The following is a 19,372-nucleotide window of genomic DNA, read 5'->3' as shown; positions in this document are numbered from 1 at the left end:
AGACCTTCTAAAGTGTGTCTGGGGTTCAGATTAATTCATGTAAGCACATGGAACATTTCCTGGAAGTGGTAACATAATGTGTGCAGGTGGCTGGGCTGAGGGTAATCCAGGAAGGGTGGTCCATGACTTGGTATGACACTAGATGTTTATTTGTAAACACTTTCTATCCCCAAAACAAAAGCAGTGTGGATGACAGCAGTACATGTTTTTTATCATCCACCTCTTCTTCCATGCAAGTCTGGCCCATTCTTACCTGAGAGGAATCCTCTCTAAATGGTGAGAGAGAGAAAAAGGACAGTCTCTGTGGGTTTGTCTTCCCTTCTGTTGCCTCCAGCAAAGTGGCGCTGAAGCATGAACCTTGCACTTCAGGGTGCACAGCGTGTGTTCGCTCCAGGTGTGCCGTGAAGCCAGTCCACCTCAAGTTGCTAGTCTGGACTCAAACCAGAGGTGAAAAGCTGTGTTTTGTGGCTGCCAACTTCTCCACTTTGAAATATCCTGATCTTATTGTTAGCAGGCCTAACATGGATGATAGAGATTTGGAGACTGAGATCACTGTCCCTAAGGAGCCTGCCAGTTTGCATTGTGCCCTGTTAACTTCGCTGTGCTGTGCTATGGGAAACGCCAGTCACCAGGGCTATCACTGGCTTAGATCATTTCATGTTTGTAACAGATAGTGTTACACCCAGGATATCAGAAATATCTTACAGCTTGGTCTGGGATTGCTATTCCTCCCCAAACTTCCCTTTTAAAGGCAACTAGAAAAGCAAAAATCTTTGGGAACTAAAATGGCACCTCTACGTTCATGCCTTTTTCTGCTCTTTGTGCTTATATGGTTCTATTATTAAAGCCAACAATTGGGAGGGTTGGCTGCAGACAGTAACTGAAAGGGTTTTATGACCCCTTTGCAGTTTTTTTCATTACCCCACTTCTTCCTCCTTTAGGTTAAAGCCTGAAGGAGAGACACTCCCAGTCAAATGGCTGCTGCCATGCCCTTGCTGGTCCTGCAGCGCACCTTACACATGTGTGCATGTGGGTGTGCACACATATGCAATGACAGGGGATTTAAAATTGGTGACAAAGAGAGTTTGTGCAACCCTGAGCTGCAGCCCCAGCTTTCAGGTTGCCACAGTATCTGCCAACAGCTGTTTCCAATTGACTCTTACTGTGCATATATCCCTGTAGTTTATTCCCCCTTTGTTTACACTAAACTGTCGTGTCCTTTAAAGTAAAATAGCTGCATGGGTTGGGTTTTCTTTCCCTCCACTACTCAAATGTTTTTGTTTTACTAACACTGTGTTAGAAGGGGTCAGGCAGAGCTCATATTTCATATGGTCCAACAAGCCAAAACCTAGCTAGAGTGAGAAATAGATGTGTCTTGCTTTCTTTTGCAGGGAGACTGAAAAAAGATGAAAATTGAATTGCTAGCTGATTGTTGCTGACAGTTAACAGATTTGTAAGCCTTCCTCCCCATTCTCATCTCTATTTTCATAAAAAAAAAAAAGCTCTATTTCAACTACTTGATAGCATCATCTTTCAGTTTTCCTGCACTGGAAGGATGTGATTGACCTTGTTTAATGGAGTCTGATGGATCCAGAACAAAGCTCTGTCCCATAGGCCAACTGTAAAGGTTTGAATAGGCACAAGATCAATTTATCTCACAGTATTTCCAGTAGGCCATAATTCAACCAGGACATGGAACCATCTGTCTGTGGTGAGTCCAGTCACCCACCAGCTTCAAATCTAGCCTTCTTAATGGTGTTTCCAACATACAGTTATTTCTGTCACACTGGAAATCTGCTATCCCTCATGAATTTCCTGATGTCTTCAGTTTCCACTAGGCTGGAGATTTACTGTCAGACTTGTGTGGTCTGGAAGAGTCATCCCAGATCCCTGTGCTTCCCTGCTTTCACCTAGCAGCTGGAAATTTCTCTGACCTCTCTCACCAGTATGGCTTCTCCCTGCCTTCGTTACTTAAGTAACGGGTAGTATTTTCACTGCTCTAGTGTTTTTGTTGTACCATATCTTAAATGTTCTTGCAGAACATTAAATGGTCCTTGCAGAACATGCCTAAGACGTGTCTCTCTTACTGTCTTGCTCTGTGAAATGCTCTGGAGAGGTCCAGTTCTATGAGACACGTTGCTCAGAAGAAGGCTGAATGTATACTTATAGAATTTTTTTGTGCAAGTTATTTTGCATGAATTCCAGCAAAATCATTATGTCAGTGTTCTTCTGAAACGTGTTTGTTATTCCTGTGGCTCAGCTAGTCAGCAGTAACCCTCTCAACAGGCTGGAAACAGTAGGAGTGCTAGCAAAATGTCATAGAACCAGCAGTAGCAGAAGGCAGAATCTGACTACACAAAAATGTTTTTAAATGTGAATATGATAGTAGATAGATACTAGCAAGCAGCTTTACCAAATGTTTGTGGCTTTCATGATTGTCAATTCAAACATCTATCAATAAGGGAGAAGAAAAGGGACGTGTGCACCATTTCCAAGAAAATACTAAAGAGGCCGAGTATTTCTCTGACATAGCTGTGCCTCCCTAGTGCTTCTAAACCCTTTCAGATCAGACATTAAGAGGACAAACTATTCAGCCAATGTCAGTCTCCTTGTACTGCCTCTGCTGTGCCCCCAGTCCCCATGTGCCTTTCTGCCATGTGACAATACAGTGTTCACCCTTATTTCAAGGTAGATTCCAAGCAGTATGATATTTTGGGGTACAGATCATATCTTGATACAGAAACAGCTCATTGGACTCAGCAGTTCAGTTCGTCAGTGTGCTGCCTTGAGAAACATTAGGCAATAAACAGTGCCTCCTGGGTTCCTGGAGAGATTTTCTGGTTTTAAGTTAAGGTCCACAGTAAACGGCTTTACCTGCTATTCTGAGTATGATAAACCCCAAGGTTAAACTGAACATGTCAGTCAGTGCCATCCTGTCTTAGATGACAACTAGGAACCAGTAGGTAGGGTTGTGATAAAAGATGAACACTGCCTCATCGATATGTCACTGTAATTGGGGGATTCTCAAGTTTGGACCTGCTTTGCTCTGCTTGTCTCAGAAAGACGGCCATCCCCAGATCCTTCTTGGTAGGAAATTGAGAGTATTTGGATGCAAAGGAGCTTGGATTTTTTCCCAACATGTTGATATAATGGTGTAAGATGTACCTGATAAAATGTCCCAACTGTTGTCTCCAAAAGGTTAAGGCACTGTCTTCTTCACTGATGAGATGAGTTGGCAGCTGAGATAAGAGGATGTGAAAAGAGTGGCTGCATCTTTCTGTCTTCTGGATGAATGTGCAGTTAGACCAGCCTGACTCCTGAACACTGCTTCTGAGAGCAGGGAGACATCTACTTTTCCTGCCTTTATGGGGTATTGACAATGAGTGTTCCCAAAACATAGCTATTTAACAGCCTGCACTTGGCAGTTGTACAGAGCCTTAGGAGAGCTCAGGAGTCAGAGAAGGCTTATGTCCCAGTCACAAAGTTTGGGAGTGAATTGACTAGTAACCTGTGTAAAATAAGTTGTGGAGATGGAAAAGTCTGCAGTCAGTAAAAGATAAGATTTGGGTGAGCTATACAAACTGGCCTTAGGATGCAGCTAAGTATCAGTTCAGTGCCTCTCACTGTCACAGCTACTACTGCTGGCATCTTTTGGAAGCGCTGTGGTTCAGTTCAGTTTGAAGTAAAAAATGGCCTTGCTACATGATAATCAGTCCCCTTCTCCAAGGTAAAAGGAAGAGTGGGAATGTGATCCCTGTGGTATGGGAACTTAATGTAGCTGCAACGAAACTCTGGGTTCTCTGGTAGTGGGCAAGCATGCTTCTTTCTCAAAAGCCAAGCAAGATCCAAGGAAAGCCCCTCCGAGGGGGAGATGGTTAATGAGCGACAAGTATTCTGCTTTGATCCATGGGAGGGAGGAATGGAGGGGAGAGGTTACTGTGAGTTAAATCAATGGGTATATTTAAAGAGGAAAAATCAGCAAGCACTGGATGTCTGTAAGGAAAGTTGATGTAAAACTGCAACATGTCTCCCAGGCATGTTCAGAGTCAGGCTGCCGGCTTTCTCCGAGAGGACGAAACAATAAAGCACTTGATGTCTGCAAGTGAAGCTGGTGTTAAATCAGCCGAGGTGTCCTGGGGAGATTAGTGATGAATTACTCTGCAGAGTCAATAGAGATTATTTATGAAGCCAGAGGGGATAGAGGGAGGCAGGCTAAGTACCATATCAGAAGTTATTTGGTACTTGTTGAGCTTTAACATTGCTTGAAGATGACTCAAGCAGTTGGACTTCCATATGCTACCACCAGATGTATGGATGAGGGAAGAAGGAGGGAGTATTCTCCGTAAAGATCCTTTCCTTCCTCATCTGACCAGTGTCAGGCTGCTGTTGAACAAAACGAGTCAATATCTGCGCTATGAATGAATGTGCTGCAGCTGAGGAAAGGGGCACTGTGTTTTCTTCTGGTCACACACTTCCTGAGTTCTGATGCCAGGATCCGTGATTTGGTGAAGTGTAAGGCAGAGAGAATACAGCTTGAATCGTATGCTGTTCCGAATTGAGTTGTCTCCAGCAGCTGGAGGAAGAGTGCCTGGATCTGCAAAGCTTGTAAGAAAGTCATTGCAGACTTTCCAGTAGATACTGAAATGTAAATTCTGTAGTGTAAATTTTTGGGCCATAATTCCACTTTAATTTGCTGCCTGTCCCATATGAATTTTAAGCTCTGAGGGATGCCTCTATTCAGTTCTAAATGGAAAGATTTTATGCATCTGCTTTAGGTTCCTCTTTAATCAGTTCACCTGTTTCTGTTTAAAAGCAGCACATCTGTTTCACATTACTGCTGGCCATCTTTAAGATCTACTGCATGGCTGGGCATGAGTTTTGAAAATACAAGAAGAATCACTTGATTAACAATTCTTTGGCCAGTTATTCAGCCATTTTTTAAGTGGGAAGATCCCTGTTTTGTGCTGTTGATGCTTACAGCTCTTGAAATGCATCCTGCCCCAGAAGAGGAATGAGCTGGCTTTGGAAGAGAAAGATTATTTTGCTGTAAATCCTTCTGTATTTGTAATTGGATTGGTAATAATGTAGGATGCACACCTGCAGGCACCATGACCTTGTTACAGGCCTATAAGTGACTAAGTTAAACTGCTTCTTGGCAGGGGGCTGGCAGGCTTTCTGCTTCTCTCTACTGTGGGCTAAACCATTCAAACCAGATGTTTTTCTGCTGATGGCAGGGCACAGAATCATCCAAGAAATCAAAGTGTTTGTATAACTGTCTGTCCTTGGGGCTCTCAATTATTTTTGAACAGAAGATGTTTTCAAGTGTATTTAGTGCTGATGAATGGCAGCAAACAGAGGAGCTTGGAGTCTGAAGTCTTTGGGCTCTTGGACAGAACAGCAAGATCAGCAATAATATGCACTACACCACCTGTTCTGTTGACGTACCTCAAACCCGTCTATTTGGTCCTGTTTATTGCATCCCCAAGTGCACACACAGGGGCTTGCACTGTGTAATGGGTCAGTGTAGTAATTGTTCAAGTTATTTGCATGGAAAAAACATGAAACTCACCCTCATTCTTCTTATCTTCAGTGGAAGCAGCAACAAAAAATAACCCCACCCTGGTGTTCATGGGTTGGCTTACTGCGTCCCCTCTGACAGACTGTGTGCCTGTGTCACAAGACACAGCTAATCTGCAGACTCCAGATTCTGGAAAACGTAAAGATACTCTGTAAAGGGAAAATAACCAACAAAATATAGCATTTCAAAAACTGCAGGCACCAAATTCCCTGAGCGGGTGTATATGTGTCTGCTAGGAGCCAGGCCCACACCCACCAACATGCTGCTCAGCCCTCACGTGGTCACAGGGTTTGATCAGTTTAGAGTCACACAACCATGGACTTTACAATTCACGATTATTAAAGCCAAAAGAAACCCTTCAGTTTTCTGACTGAGACTGTAGAGCTTTATGCAGAAGCCCATGTACTGAGGTTTGTTGTTTTGATCCCGAGTCAAACCGATGACCTAAAGTAAAAAGTTTCCAGCCTTTTCATTGTAAAACTTCTAATCCTTCTATCTCATTCAAGCATGGACCAATTATGTAGCTTTTCTGGAAATTCAGTAGCCTTATCTTATTTGGCTGGTATCAGTTTGCTGTCCTTGTCAAAAGGAGACAAAATGACAAGCTAGGAACAGAGTGAGAGCAATTAGTTCAGAGGTGTAATATTTAAAAGCTTTTGAATGTCTGCTGATTTGTATTTTAGTTTCCAGCTGTTGGTTATATTGGGCAATATTAAAATGTTTTAAGTTTCTTAGATTTAGTAATATTTCCTGTCTGTAAAAATAAAGCTCTTTCTTTTGCTTTTACATAGTTCCAAAAATATGATTCCATCCAAATGGCAACAGTAATGTCAAATTTCAACATGGGATTTCTTAGCACTGAAGACAAAAACATTTTGCCTCATGCATCTGCCTGTCCCTTATTTATATTTGCATTTTCTCTTTCTGCTGTTAATTAATTATATTGATTGTAGAAGGTCCATGGAGACTGCAGACTTCACTTCTCAAATATTTCTTTTTACACTTTCCTGTTCCAGTCCCAAAATTGAGATTTTCTTGTGGATAGCCTTTCCTTTATGGTTCATTTGGTCCTCCTCTACTCTCCTGAAATGACTGATGAGGGTGTCATGAGTTGGGGATCGTGGGGTAGAATTTGTCACTTGCACATTTGTTCATTGATATCTGGGCTGAGAACCACCAAGGTCATTTCATGTAATCTATCAAACAGCCTCTCAATAATCACAAATTTTGACTGCTTCTGGTCTGCCCTGGATTTCAAGTAGAGACTTTGAGGGGTTTTTTTTTATTGATTCTGTGTTTTGTTGTAACTGATGACCCCTACTCATTGCACACAGATGGACAGGAGCAGGTGGGACGAGAGTGTAATTTTAATACCTCAGGTAATATTAATAAGCTCTTGTTTTCAGAGCTTGTTTCATGTTGGATATGAAACATGGATATGTAGATGCTGTCAACTCCTCCTTCAGCTGTGACTGCTAACAGAGTGAACTTACCTAGCACAACCAGTCATCTTACAAGAAACCCTTTTCTCAGATCTGTGAGGGAAAGATCAGCCCTATTGCTTGTTACTCTGGGAGATCCTTTAATATGCACAAGCAGAAGTGTAACGTGGGGTCACAGTCACAAGCCACATGGATTTGCGGGTTTTTACTATAGCAAAAGAACTTGATAAGGGAAGTATCTGATATGGGGGATGTTAGAAGCACTTTTGATCTACAAGGTCCTGATCTTAATCACCATCTAATTTTTGATGTGTGTTTGATTAGGTAAAGAGGATAAAAATATATGATCTAGAAAATCTCTGCCTTTGGAACTGATTTCACTCATCTTACTGAATACTCTAGAATAGCAGCTTCATAGTGGACATTCCCATGGTTCTTTTGTGCCATTTTAGTGCGGCTTTTCAGGCTTCCTACTTTCTGAATAGTCAGAGTCACTTAAGCTTTGCACTAATGGTACAATGTTGATCCTGTTGAAAGGCTGAAGCTGTCTAATGAAGAAATCAGACAAGCAATCCTGAAGATGGATGAACAAGAAGACCTAGCAAAAGATATGCTTGAGCAGGTAAGAAAGATTACAGTCAGATATATCTTATTCTTAAGTCTTTCACTGCCTTTTTTTCACCTAAATAAGTGGATATATGTCCTGGCTCTGCTCGTATGTCTGCAGATCTGAACTCGGCCCTATCACGTCAGCGGAGCTGCACATGGGAGCATGAGAAAAGTATTTTTCCCAGTGTTGTCAAATATACCTCCCTCATGTAACTCTATTTGTATCAGGTTGATTTCATAACAGTTTTCTTTTCTTGATGCATAATACGCACAATTACAGTTGGTATGAGGTTTCCTTTCACATCCTCTCTTCTCACCTGTGTCCTTCCCATAATTTTTCCCATCTCTTCTTTATACTGCTGATTATATTTTGTCATTTTCCTTTCCTTTCCTTTCCTTTCCTTTCCTTTCCTTTCCTTTCCTTTCCTTTCCTTTCCTTTCCTTTCCTTTCCTTTCCTTTCCTTTCCTTTCCTTTCCTTTCCTTTCCTTTCCTTTCCTTTCCTTTCCTTTCCTTTCCTTTCCTTTCCTTTCCTTTCCTTTCCTTTCCTTTCCTTTCCTTTCCTTTCCTTTCCTTTCCCTTTCCCTTTCCCTTTCCCTTTCCCTTTCCCTTTCCCTTTCCCTTTCCCTTTCCCTTTCCCTTTCCCTTTCCTCTCCTCTCCTCTCCTCTCCTCTCCTCTCCTCTCCTCTCCTCTCCTCTCCTCTCCTCTCCTCTCCTCTCCCCTCCCCTCCCCTCCCCTCCCCTCCCCTCCCCTCCCCTCCCCTCCTCTCCTCTCCTCTCCTCTCCTCTCCTCTCCTCTCCTCTCCTCTCCTCTCCTCTCCTCTCCCTTGCCCTTGCCCTTGCCCTTGCCCTTGCCCTTGCCCTCCTCTTCCTCCTCTTCCTCCTCTTCCTCCCCTTCCCCTTTCCCCCTTCCCCCTTTCCTCTTCCCCGCCCGCAGCTTTTCCATTGGGAAATGCTATGAACCAGGCCATGTAGGTCAATGGTTAGAGCTGGGACTAAAAGGGATCTTGTATTCTAACTCAAATGGTTAGAAAGGGAGTCAGGGACTTCCGTGCCCTGCAGTTGGTTCACTGCATAGCTTGTGGGGGAAAAAAACCCCCACAATTAAACCACCATTGCCCAATTTCCCCTATTTATAGAGGGTGAAAGATGATGCTTTGACCAATGATGCATATGATAAAGTTCCTTAGGAGTGTGCAAAATGTTATCATTCTGCACTGCCTGACAAATGCGATTCCTTCTTTGTGTACAGTCACAGTATGTAATCGTGTACAAAAAGCTTTTCCATTTTGGAAATTTATAGCCTGCTTATCATGTTATGTGAATACTCAGAGCAGCCACTGCAAGCTTCTAATGCTCCACACCTTTGAATATTGCATTTTTGTGGAGTGGGATAAAATATTAAAAAGTGGTAAAAAGCAAAGTGCTTGATATGCCTTGTGACCAGTTTTTGTGGGTGTGTGCTGAGGCCGTGTGCACGGCAATATTTATAACCATACTAAAGCACAACTACCACCAGATATGTCAAAAATCTGTCAAAGTATGAGCTTTAAGGTCAGCATATGAATGGCAGCCAGTGTCAGACACATACTCAGTTGCTTGGTTATTGTTTATTGTTTCAGCAGAGTGGGGCAGACCCAAGAGAGAGATAGATGAGGCTTTGTGTGTAGTCTAGAATAGGCACGAAGGGTACTTCACACTGAGTGGGATACATCCTGCTCTTGTTTGCACCAGTCTAAACTCCAAGTAACACTGCGGGAATTAAAGTTGTCTCTGTACTTCCCCTGGAGTAAGTTGCAGTAGCGTTTGGCCTTTAGGATTTAGAAATGGGAAATTCCCCCTTGGAATTAAAAATTAATCTAATGGGGTCAGTGAGGGGTAAAGACAGAACAGCAAGCAAAAGTTTAAAAAAGGTCAGTTTTGTAGCCACAGCTGCACTTTTTTGAAGTTACAGTCACACGGCTGAGTCAACGTAATGCTTCCCCATGGTGGCAGCAAAATCTGAGGGCCCACTCTCTTTCTGCCAGGGTTGGTTTGACCCTCTCTGTCCCTCTCTCCTTTTCCTCGCATCCCTCATCTCGGTGTTTGGTTTGTGTCTGTCACTCTAGCTGCTGAAGTTCGTTCCTGAAAAGAGCGATACTGACCTGTTGGAGGAGCATAAACACGAAATTGAGCGCATGGCCCGGGCGGATCGTTTCCTCTATGAAATGAGCAGGTCTGTTTGATACATTATGCAAAAGTGCACAGAGGGCTTCTTGGAAGCAGCTGTAGTTGTTATTGAAAATGGATCATCTGGCACTGAGAGGGAATGTGCAAGTGATTGTGGGCCAGCATTATACCCTGCATTTGCCAGAAGCCCACAAATGTTACAAATGTTTCAATTCATTACACAAACTTTTTATTGACGATAAGCCCTCTCCGTGCTGTCATTTAAGGACCGGTCCCCTGATGACAAGCAGAAGTCTGCCTCCTCTGCCTAAACTTGTTCACACAAAAAGGAATTCAGATCCAACTATCAGATGTAGTGTAGCCAGGGATCAGGATTTCATATAGATCCCTTTTTCCATTCAGCTATCCCACCTTCTCATCCTCTGACCTTCTTTCTTGTTCCAACTTTGCTATACCCCCAATCAGGATTACCACTTTGTTCTGCTAATTGAGATGAATCTGGCATCTCCCATGACTCACATATTTTGAGAGTAATGGGAATTCTTCTGGCTCCTTTTCAGTTGTGATCAAAACATGCCTTGAGGTCCTCCATTTTCATAACAAGGTTGATTATGTAGTGCTAGATGTTTGAACTGTGTCCATAATCCCATGCATAGGCCTTGTGGGACTCAATATCCAACCATTAGATTATGTAGGCAGCATACTGGCCCTGGGCTTCAAAATACAGTTCCAGTTAAGTGTTGGCTTTCCTCTACCCTTCATGCAGGATTGACCACTATCAGCAGCGGTTGCAAGCATTATTCTTTAAGAAGAAGTTTCCAGAGAGGCTGGCAGAAGCAAAGCCAAAAGTGGAAGGTATGGTTAAAGCTTTTGCTAAGAGTTGGGTAGAGGGGCAAGAAAGGTCAAGAGAGGTTTGTCTTCAAAGGAGGTGCTATTAGTTGCATGCTATGGTTGTAGAGCCAGTAAGTCCAAGGCATGTTGTGTGCTAAGAAATTAATTCTGTCTGACACTCTTCTTGCACCCATTGATAATAAAGTCAGTTTCATGATTCTTACACTGTAAATATGAACTGACAGATGTGACAGTGTCTTACCAGGCTGTCCTGAGCTGCCAAAAGCTTTCAAGGCCTTTCTGTGCGGGTCAGCCTTCCCTTCTCACCCCCATGTCCTTGTACCTTCCCTCTCCATGGGGCAGTTAGAATAGATGCCTCAGGACAGTGGCATTCTGGGAATGTGTAACTTACAAGGAGGGAGGGGTGTATGGCTTCTGTGCCACATCCATGGTTATCGCAGAGGTGACTGTATTCTACTCTGCATTTTCAGATGAGCTCAAGCCTTCCCCCTGTTCTTGCTGGCTATGTTTTTAGAGTGTGAGATCCAGGAGAATAGCCTTGCTCCTGGGTTCAGAAGAGCATCCTACAGGCTAAATGTAGTGCATCTTCCTTCCAGTTGTCCTGGTTCTGGGCATGTGGGTGCAGGAAAGACAGTACGCACACAGACTGTGTTGCAGCATTTGCTGGACAATAGTCAGATGGGCATTTTAGGGTACTTCAAATTATGGGCCCAAGAATGTTAAAAACAGCCACTGTGCAATAACTTGTTCATTTTTTTTCTCTTTTCAAGCCATCCTTCTAGCATCCAAAGAACTCATCCGAAGCAAGCGTTTGAGGCAACTCCTGGAGGTAGTTCTGGCCTTTGGGAATTATATGAACAAAGGCCAAAGGGGAAGTGCATATGGCTTCAAAGTCTCCAGCCTGAACAAAATTGCAGACACCAAATCCAGCATAGACAGGTAGGCTAGAAGGCTGTAAATGAGTTAGTTACTGTGCTGCTGCATCTCTTACCATAGTAATGAAAGTGGTTTTGTTTGTTTTTAGCTCTGTAGACCATTTAAAGTAATGTCTCATTTGGCATTTAAGTAGTGCTTTTCACTCTAAAAGATTCTGCAGCAGTTAAGACCAGCTATTAACACAGCACTCAAATTCTGCTCTTTCTTTGGATAATGCACATCTGTTGTTGGATTGTGTTTCTGCAATACTATGCAAAGATGACAAAATACAGTATTTCATAAATAACTGAAATAAGTTGGGGCGGGGGGAGATTTCTATGGAGTTTGCCCTTTATCCCAAAGTTTTATGGCCATGGTTTTGCAAAAAAGAAAACACAAAACACTCTGGCCACAGTTTTATGTCTCCTGTGAAACATGGTCTATGTTTCTCAGGCAGGACTGTCATAACCTGGCTCTCTACCTACACCAGTAATGGAACCACAAGGCATAGCTCAGAGAGACTAAGCCTGGTTGCATCTGGAGCAGTTAAGGAAAATAGCTGGTTTTGGGAAGGTGGAGCTTACTATTTATTGATATGGGCTGCAGGTCCTTATAGAGCTACCCCATGTTTTGCCCCACATCCACATGCTGGTTCTGGAAATTAATCAGCTGTGACTGGGGAGAGAATACCACTTTTGGGCTCCAGCAGCACTAAGGTTTTCCTTGCAGATCTGAGATACTGGTTCTTACTAACTCATGCCTTCCTTGACTTGTGGGACCTGCTGAGACCATAGTTGTGGTGAAATGACTTCAGGCTGTGACAGAATGAATAATGGCAGTAAGAAGCCATAGGAAATTCATCCCTACCTAATGGAGTTTGAACTAACAGAGTTGTGTTTTGACTACCACAATGTCCTTTCTGTACTCCAAGGCTAACACTTGTGTAGCTAGTGTTGAACGATTTTTTGCCTTAATGTAGCTTGGCTTGATTTTCCATATATTAAATGTCCTGTGCAGATTCTGTTCTCTCACCAGTTCCCAGCTCCCAGGCTCTACTCTGTGTGAAGCAGTGGCCATCTGCTGTCTTGCCTGTCAGTTAACAACATAACACCCACCTCAAGTAGCTGTTATGGCTGGCTGTTCTCTCTACATGAAAAATTCACTGATGCAAAATTCATCATTTATTTTAGAAATTTTCTTAAACCTCCTCCTGCATCTCTCATACATCTCATTTCTATCCACTCCTACTTGAGCTGCCATTGCTTTTGTAGTAGTAAGCCTGACAACTACTCATAAGTATAGCCATTTCATTACTGTAGGAGTCGTCTTTGCAGCTTCTTCAATCTTCAAAACATTTTCCTCTTCTTAGTTAACTCTTATGCTTTTTCCACATTGCCTCTGAGGACAACTCACTTCTCCCTTACAAGTTAATGTCACTTTAATACTATTACTTGTTTATTCTCTGAAGTATCTGAGGACAAATAGTATACCATGTTACACAATTTTCTTTTCTGTTACACCATCTACATAGATGGATGGAAGCATGCTGGTGCTTCCAGAATAAATCAAGGCACAATATATTGCTTGAGGTTTTAGGAAGGATGGTTCATAAAGGGCTAATTCATTTCAGTCTGTGATACTTTTCTTTCAATAACAGAGCTGCTAACTGCTAATATATTGTTTGTTTTGTTCACTCAAGCACATTTCCTACCCAAATATTTTTCACTGATTTGTCACAATCCTCCCACCATCCTTTTCCTTCTCACCACCATCTTTCTTCTCATTTCTCCCTTCTTTTTTTTTTTTTTTTTTTTTTTTTTTTAGGAACATTACACTGTTGCACTACTTAATTATGATCTTCGAAAAGAATTATCCAGATATCCTAGATATTCAGTCTGAGTTGCAGCATCTTCCAGAAGCAGCAAAAGTCAAGTAAGTCCAGTGCTATTGCTTGTTCCCAGAGCTGGAGTTGCCCGTGATTTGTGTTAACTTCATGATCACCATTTTTTTCATTTCTGTCTTCTAAACTCATGGCCTTACAGCTGAAATGCCTTTGCTCACATCCTTGATGTTATTCAGATGTACATCAACAGAATTTTGGTCCAAAAGCATTTGCAGATAACTAAATTGACAGCTTTACTCAGATATGCCTATATCTACTTTATTTCTGAACCAGACATTGCAAATAGACTGGTTGTTGTTTGTAATTCACTCACCATATTCTATGGTTGCTCATCTAAGTCATGTGCTATTTTTTCTGGAAGACTGAAGATTTGCTTCTAAGGCAGAGTCAATTAGGCACAGAGGCTATAATAAGCCCTTTTCAGGAAGATTGTTCAAACTTTCGCACAAATCAGTCTTGCACAGAAATGTGGAAAGCATCATACTTTCTGCACAGACTTCAGTGATTTTTTTTTTCCATTTCTGTAGGTGTTTGTGGAAAATGAATACACAAGCCATCCTCCAAAATACTAGCATTTTTTTCTTTCCAAAGCACTGCTCAGAAATACCTTTGCATATTATTTGCCCGGCCATGATTCTTTGTATAGGGAACTACTGCAGCTAATGAAAGACAATTAAAAAATAAATGTAAGTTCACACTTGAGGGCATTTATTAAGGCTTTGGTGGTGTTTTTGAGATGTAAACTACTAGTCACCAAATACTTGGAGGAGGTGCCTGCTGACTCAGAAAGAGGTACTAAGTAGTTACCGGGAAATTAAAAGTCATTTTTTTCATACAAGTTGTAGAGTTTTTTAAGTCTTGTTCACATATGATGAGCAGAAATTCAGTACACTTATGTCTAAGGAAGCATGTATTAACAGTAGGGTAATATGCTCAGTTACAATGTAAGCTCACAAGGACTACCATATGGCAGAAATGCAGATGGAAAAAACAATGTTTGGACTGTGAGGAAGACAAAAATCACATGTAAATATACTGCTAATGGGACTTAGTAGTTAAGTGGTTCAAGAATCATATGTAGAGATAATCTGAGACCTCAGTAATGTGTATGCTAAAGCTGGGGTCCTTGCTTATGTGTCAGCTGATTATTGCAAGCTGGCCATGTGGCATATGCTTCTTGCTGGAGGGTCAGGCTCAGCTCACAGGGCAGATGTTCTGAGGACAGCACCCCTCTTCTTCCCAGGAAAATCCTGATCTTCAGTGTGACCACAGGCAAGCAGGGTCTGCCTCATCTTACATCTCATATAAAAAGCAGCACAGAGCATTAACAGACCCCCTTCTCCTCATTTCTAATCATCTGGCATGGCTGGTGCCAGAGGCCGGATACCAGACTTGATGGGCCAGTGGTCTGTTCTGCTGCACAGTTCCTGTATTCCTGTGTAACACTGCTCTTTTTGTTTTATCTGCTCTGTGTCTGTCTCCTGTGCAGCCTGGTAGAGCTGGAGAAGGAAGTCAACAACATAAAGACCGGATTGAGAGCTGTTGAAGCTGTAAGTATCTGAAGGTTTCCAAAGCACCATACTTAAAATATCTCACTCAGAATCAGGGGCACTATATATTTTATGATAAGAGAAAGTGGGCTTTCTTTTTCCGTTCCTTTCCATTCTGTTCCAGAATGCATTAACCAAGAAAAAACAAATAAAAGCTTCTCATGTGGAGCTCCTGCTGATGATCTTAGCAGACTTAAAACTAATGAAAAGCTTGTTTGATCTCGGCCTGGAAAGTAAAAGGACAGTTTGACAAATGGCATGGAGAAGAAATAAAATTCTTGCTCTTTGTTCCTGAGGGATGGCTGGCTGCTGAGCAAGTGTTTCACATGGCTCTTGGAGTAGTAGTAAACAGGTAGTGCACTACTGTATATGCAACCTAATCTATCCTAAGCACTCCTCGGGAAGGCAAAGGAAAAGGTAGACTAATTAAAGATGAGGGAGCCGAGCTGGCAAGCAAAGCAACAATGGTGGGTTTTTGTGTGCTATTAATGAAAGCCTTTTAAGCTGGACTTAGATTGCCTGTGTTCAGCTTGTACTTAGGTAGTGCAGAGCCTTCCATCTCAACAGAGAACAGTACAAAAGGTCCCTGCTGTGTTTAGCTGTTCTTTGCCTTTTCAAACAGGGTTTTATTAGCCACACTTCTCAGTGTCCCTCTGTCTTCAGGATGTTTCACCTGTCTTTTTCAGCTCATGTCAGTTTAATGCTGGTGGAGCATTCCAGTTGGGGAGCATTTTGCACTGGGACTGCTGGCAAAGGGACCACTTGTTGGAAATTGCATTGGGTGGTTTCTGTGCAAGGATTACCTATCTACAAGGAACTAACACAAGGACCCTCCAGTCCTTCTCATCCACTATGAGACAGACAGTGATGACTTCGTATTCCTTTCACCTGGCCTGAATTTTGTTTGGCTCTGGGGGTAGAGGAAGGGGTCTTTGTGCTGTCAGCAGCCCCTAGGGTGTCTCCAGCAGTTCATCATGTAATTAGCCAGTGATTAAAACTGTGAAAAAACAAACTTTCCAAACCTTATTTCTGGATTGTTGGGGTAAGGGAGAACGCAGCAATGAGAAGAGATACTGCTGCATACATGGAGTGCAGTGTTTGGGAATTAAAAGCACCTGTAAAGGGAAGGCTGACATGGAGTTCATGACATGAAAAGAGGCCCAGTTTTGGCTGGGACAGACAATTCCCCCCATTGAAACCTGAGTACCTACTTCTGTTTTGCTTTCTGTGATGGGGTTATTTGTCCTTTTGCCTTGACAGCCAATTTTTTCTTCTCTTTCCCATACACGGGTTCCATGGGCAACCTCTCCTTCCCATTCAATCACCATCTTCCCTCCTCAGTCTTCTCCCTGCCATGGTATTTTTCATCTGAAGCTGCCAACACCTCCCAGTCTGCTTGCTCAATTTGTGGTTTTCTGGTGTGTAAAAAGCAGCACTATAGCAACAATAGAAGATCACTGTCAGGTGGAAGGGGGAGGAGGGGAAGGTGTGATTCTTGATTCCATTCCAGTGTGTTCTCACCACAGCCTTGGCTCCAGTGACTGTGAGGTTTCTTCGAGGCCCCTTAAGAATAGGAAGCTAAAAATAGTTTCACAGTCAGATGTTCTTAAAGGTACTACTAACACTTTGCCTTCCTGGACTTCCAGCTTCTTTGTAAAACTAAAACATACTCGTTTTCAAGACAGCCATGCAGCTGTTGCCTTTCTGCAGGATGCTCCCAGAAGGACAGCTAAATAGTTCTTGCTCTTCTCCAAATCAGGAAGTGAATTCTGTCAGCAGAGCCCTTCTCTCACACAGCAAGGAGATCATAACCACCACTTAAGAAACCACTGCTATGGTTGAATCATTTAATCTCTCTAGAGAACCAGCAGCCCAGCCCACAAGGGGCAGTGCTAGCTTCTGCTATTGTGCTGTTATAGCTAGTATAGACCATTTCTAGAAGAGACAGAATTGTTTCTTATTCTCTGGGATCGCTCTTGGGCTGATTACATAGTCATGCTGGTTACTTGTGTGGGTTTTTTTATTTTGGAAGAATTATTCTGCTAGGAAGGACTGAATTTGAAATTGAAGGGCAGACCACCTAATCTTAATTTTACTTTGAAAAACATTGCTTTCCAGTAACAGTCCCAAATGCCATGGCTTTCAACAGTGGGTAAGATGACAAAACTGTTATACTCACCTGCTTGGGGAGGTAGGGAAGGAGAGAAGAGAGCAACTTTCAGTTAAAATTAGCTTAAAACTTAGAATGGGAAAGAGTGGCTGAAAAAAAAAATGCATAATTCTTAGAAGCATGTAAAGTGACATTTCCTGTACTTATAAGGTCCAATTCAAAGTGATTGTAACATAGAGACAGTTCATTGCAAAGTGATGTAACTGAGTGCTACTCCCGTGACTGTCCCTTGTGATGTGTTAGGAAGACCAGTGAAGAATAGAATGTAATATAAAGCAGGGGAAGTAGCACTTCTTTAATGCGGACTTTTCTCCAGCCACCAGCTCATTGCTTTTCCTGCCCCTTTTCTGCCTTGTGGTCTGTCCTTGTAGTGGTTACATTCTCTCTCTACCTCACATCAGACCAGGACATGTATCACATCTGATTTTAGATTGTTGATGGCCAAAGTCATTCTTTGCATTCAGCAGCACTGTGGAGCAAATCCCAAGGAGTTTTTCCATATAGGTGTTTATAAACCTACCCATTTGGCTCTGTGAACTGGGTTCACATCAACATTTTGATGACCAGTAACAGAGATCATGAAACACGCATATAGCTGGAGTTGCAGCCAGCACAAAAAAATTTTTTTCCAAAGGGAACAGAGGGTCAGATTGTAACTTGACCTGCTGTTTCATGCTGCCTTCCCTACAGAGAAAGTAAGGCTTTATCATTCTCACTGATTATTCAGCTGAGAATAAAGATGAGGCCCAGATTACGATTTCATTGTCCCCATGAGACTGTCAACAGTACACAAGCCAAGCACAGGCATGGGAGACTGCCAGTCTTACTATAACTTAGTCATTTTGAGGACCTCTGTAGCTCTTTCTCTGCCACAAGCATGGTGAATAGAGTAAGGGAAGAAATAGCATGGGTAATCTTGGCTTGAAACTAAAAACCTTGAGCCAGAAAGAAAGACTATTACAATATATTTTTTTTTCTTTCTGTAGGTTGCGGACAAATAGACCTTAGTTGCCCATGGTTTTATGTCTTGTCTTTTTTTCCCCCATAAATCTTATCACAATAGCCCCAGTTTATAACTGACTGTTACGACGTCCACGCTAATGCTCATTGGCTAGCAGGGTGCTAGCAAATGTTGCACCTGACATCTTTCTGCTTTTTCTTCAGTGGGAGAATGAATTTTGATGTCTTTTTGCTGCCCTCCTAGTGCTTTTCAAAGAACTAAAGGGGAGATCCAGAGCTAGGAACAATATAGATTATTCACACATGTACACATTTCCCTAGGTATACAGCCTTTTGAGTCACCATGGGAAGAGAAGATGGAGGGAAGCTCACTATTAAAAATTTCAAATTCACTTGCTACAAAATCTGAGTTATTATTTGTCATTTTGCATAGGAAAAAAATGCAGCATTTCAGGTATTTGATGCTTAAATTATAAAGTTCCTTTAGAAATTCAACATGTTGATGGCTTTCTTGGGAGTGGTTGTTGTTTGAGGGTAAAGAGAACTGTAACTAAGACCTTCCTTCATCCCACCTTAACCTTCCCTCTGATGCTGAAAAGGCAAAACCTTTGACTTAGTGAGAAAGTGGTTTCTGAGTTACAGCCCTGGATGAATGTGTGAGGAGTGGGAGCAGAGCATGCTCTGCACTAAGAGAAATAGATGGGCTTCCCTGCTCCCTTCCTTGTCAGCGAGGAATGTTTGATGCTTGCCTCTCTATATCTCTTACTTCTTCTCTTTCAGGAACTGGATTATCAGAAGAGACGCATGCGAGAATCAGGGGACAGGTTCGTTCCCGTCATGAGCGATTTCATCACTGTGGCCAGTTTCAGCTTCTCGGAGTTAGAAGACCTTCTCAACGAGGCTAGAGACAAGGTAAAAATACCTTTTGAAGTGTGTGGGGTTTCATTGGCTCAGTCAAAAGCCTGAATCAAAATGGAAGCAGCAATTTCAGATGCTGGGACTGTAGTGAAAACTATTAATAGACACTGGAAGTTGTTTAGGCTGAAGTTTCTTACTTTTCCTAATCTGGTCTATAGCCATTTAGAATATGTTTTAGGTTTAAAAGACAGTTCAATGCTCTTGCCCACTTCTTGCTAATCTTCCTTAACATTATCCATATATGGCATAGAATTGCAATGGCAATGTCTGTACCAGGATACAACACCGTGCTGTGGCGTTGAAGGCAC

The 19,372-nt window shown here is 42.3% G+C and overlaps 1 protein-coding gene across 1 annotated transcript in view; it reads left to right on the top strand.

Moving 5' to 3' along the window:
* Nucleotides 1–19,372, top strand: part of DAAM2 (dishevelled associated activator of morphogenesis 2) — a 188,660-nt gene that overhangs the window by 159,071 nt on the left and 10,217 nt on the right. Inside the window, 7 exon segments of the mRNA XM_075707404.1 lie at nt 7,558–7,642; nt 9,736–9,842; nt 10,563–10,651; nt 11,419–11,587; nt 13,388–13,495; nt 14,956–15,016; nt 18,927–19,058. Coding sequence (XP_075563519.1) covers nt 7,558–7,642; nt 9,736–9,842; nt 10,563–10,651; nt 11,419–11,587; nt 13,388–13,495; nt 14,956–15,016; nt 18,927–19,058 — 751 coding nt within the window.

The sequence above is a fragment of the Pelecanus crispus genome, chromosome 3, assembly GCF_030463565.1.
Source record: "Pelecanus crispus isolate bPelCri1 chromosome 3, bPelCri1.pri, whole genome shotgun sequence".
Classification (NCBI taxonomy): Eukaryota; Metazoa; Chordata; class Aves; order Pelecaniformes; family Pelecanidae; genus Pelecanus; species Pelecanus crispus.
The sequence above is the reverse complement of the archived record's forward strand: the minus strand, read 5'-3'. Positions and strand labels throughout refer to the sequence as shown.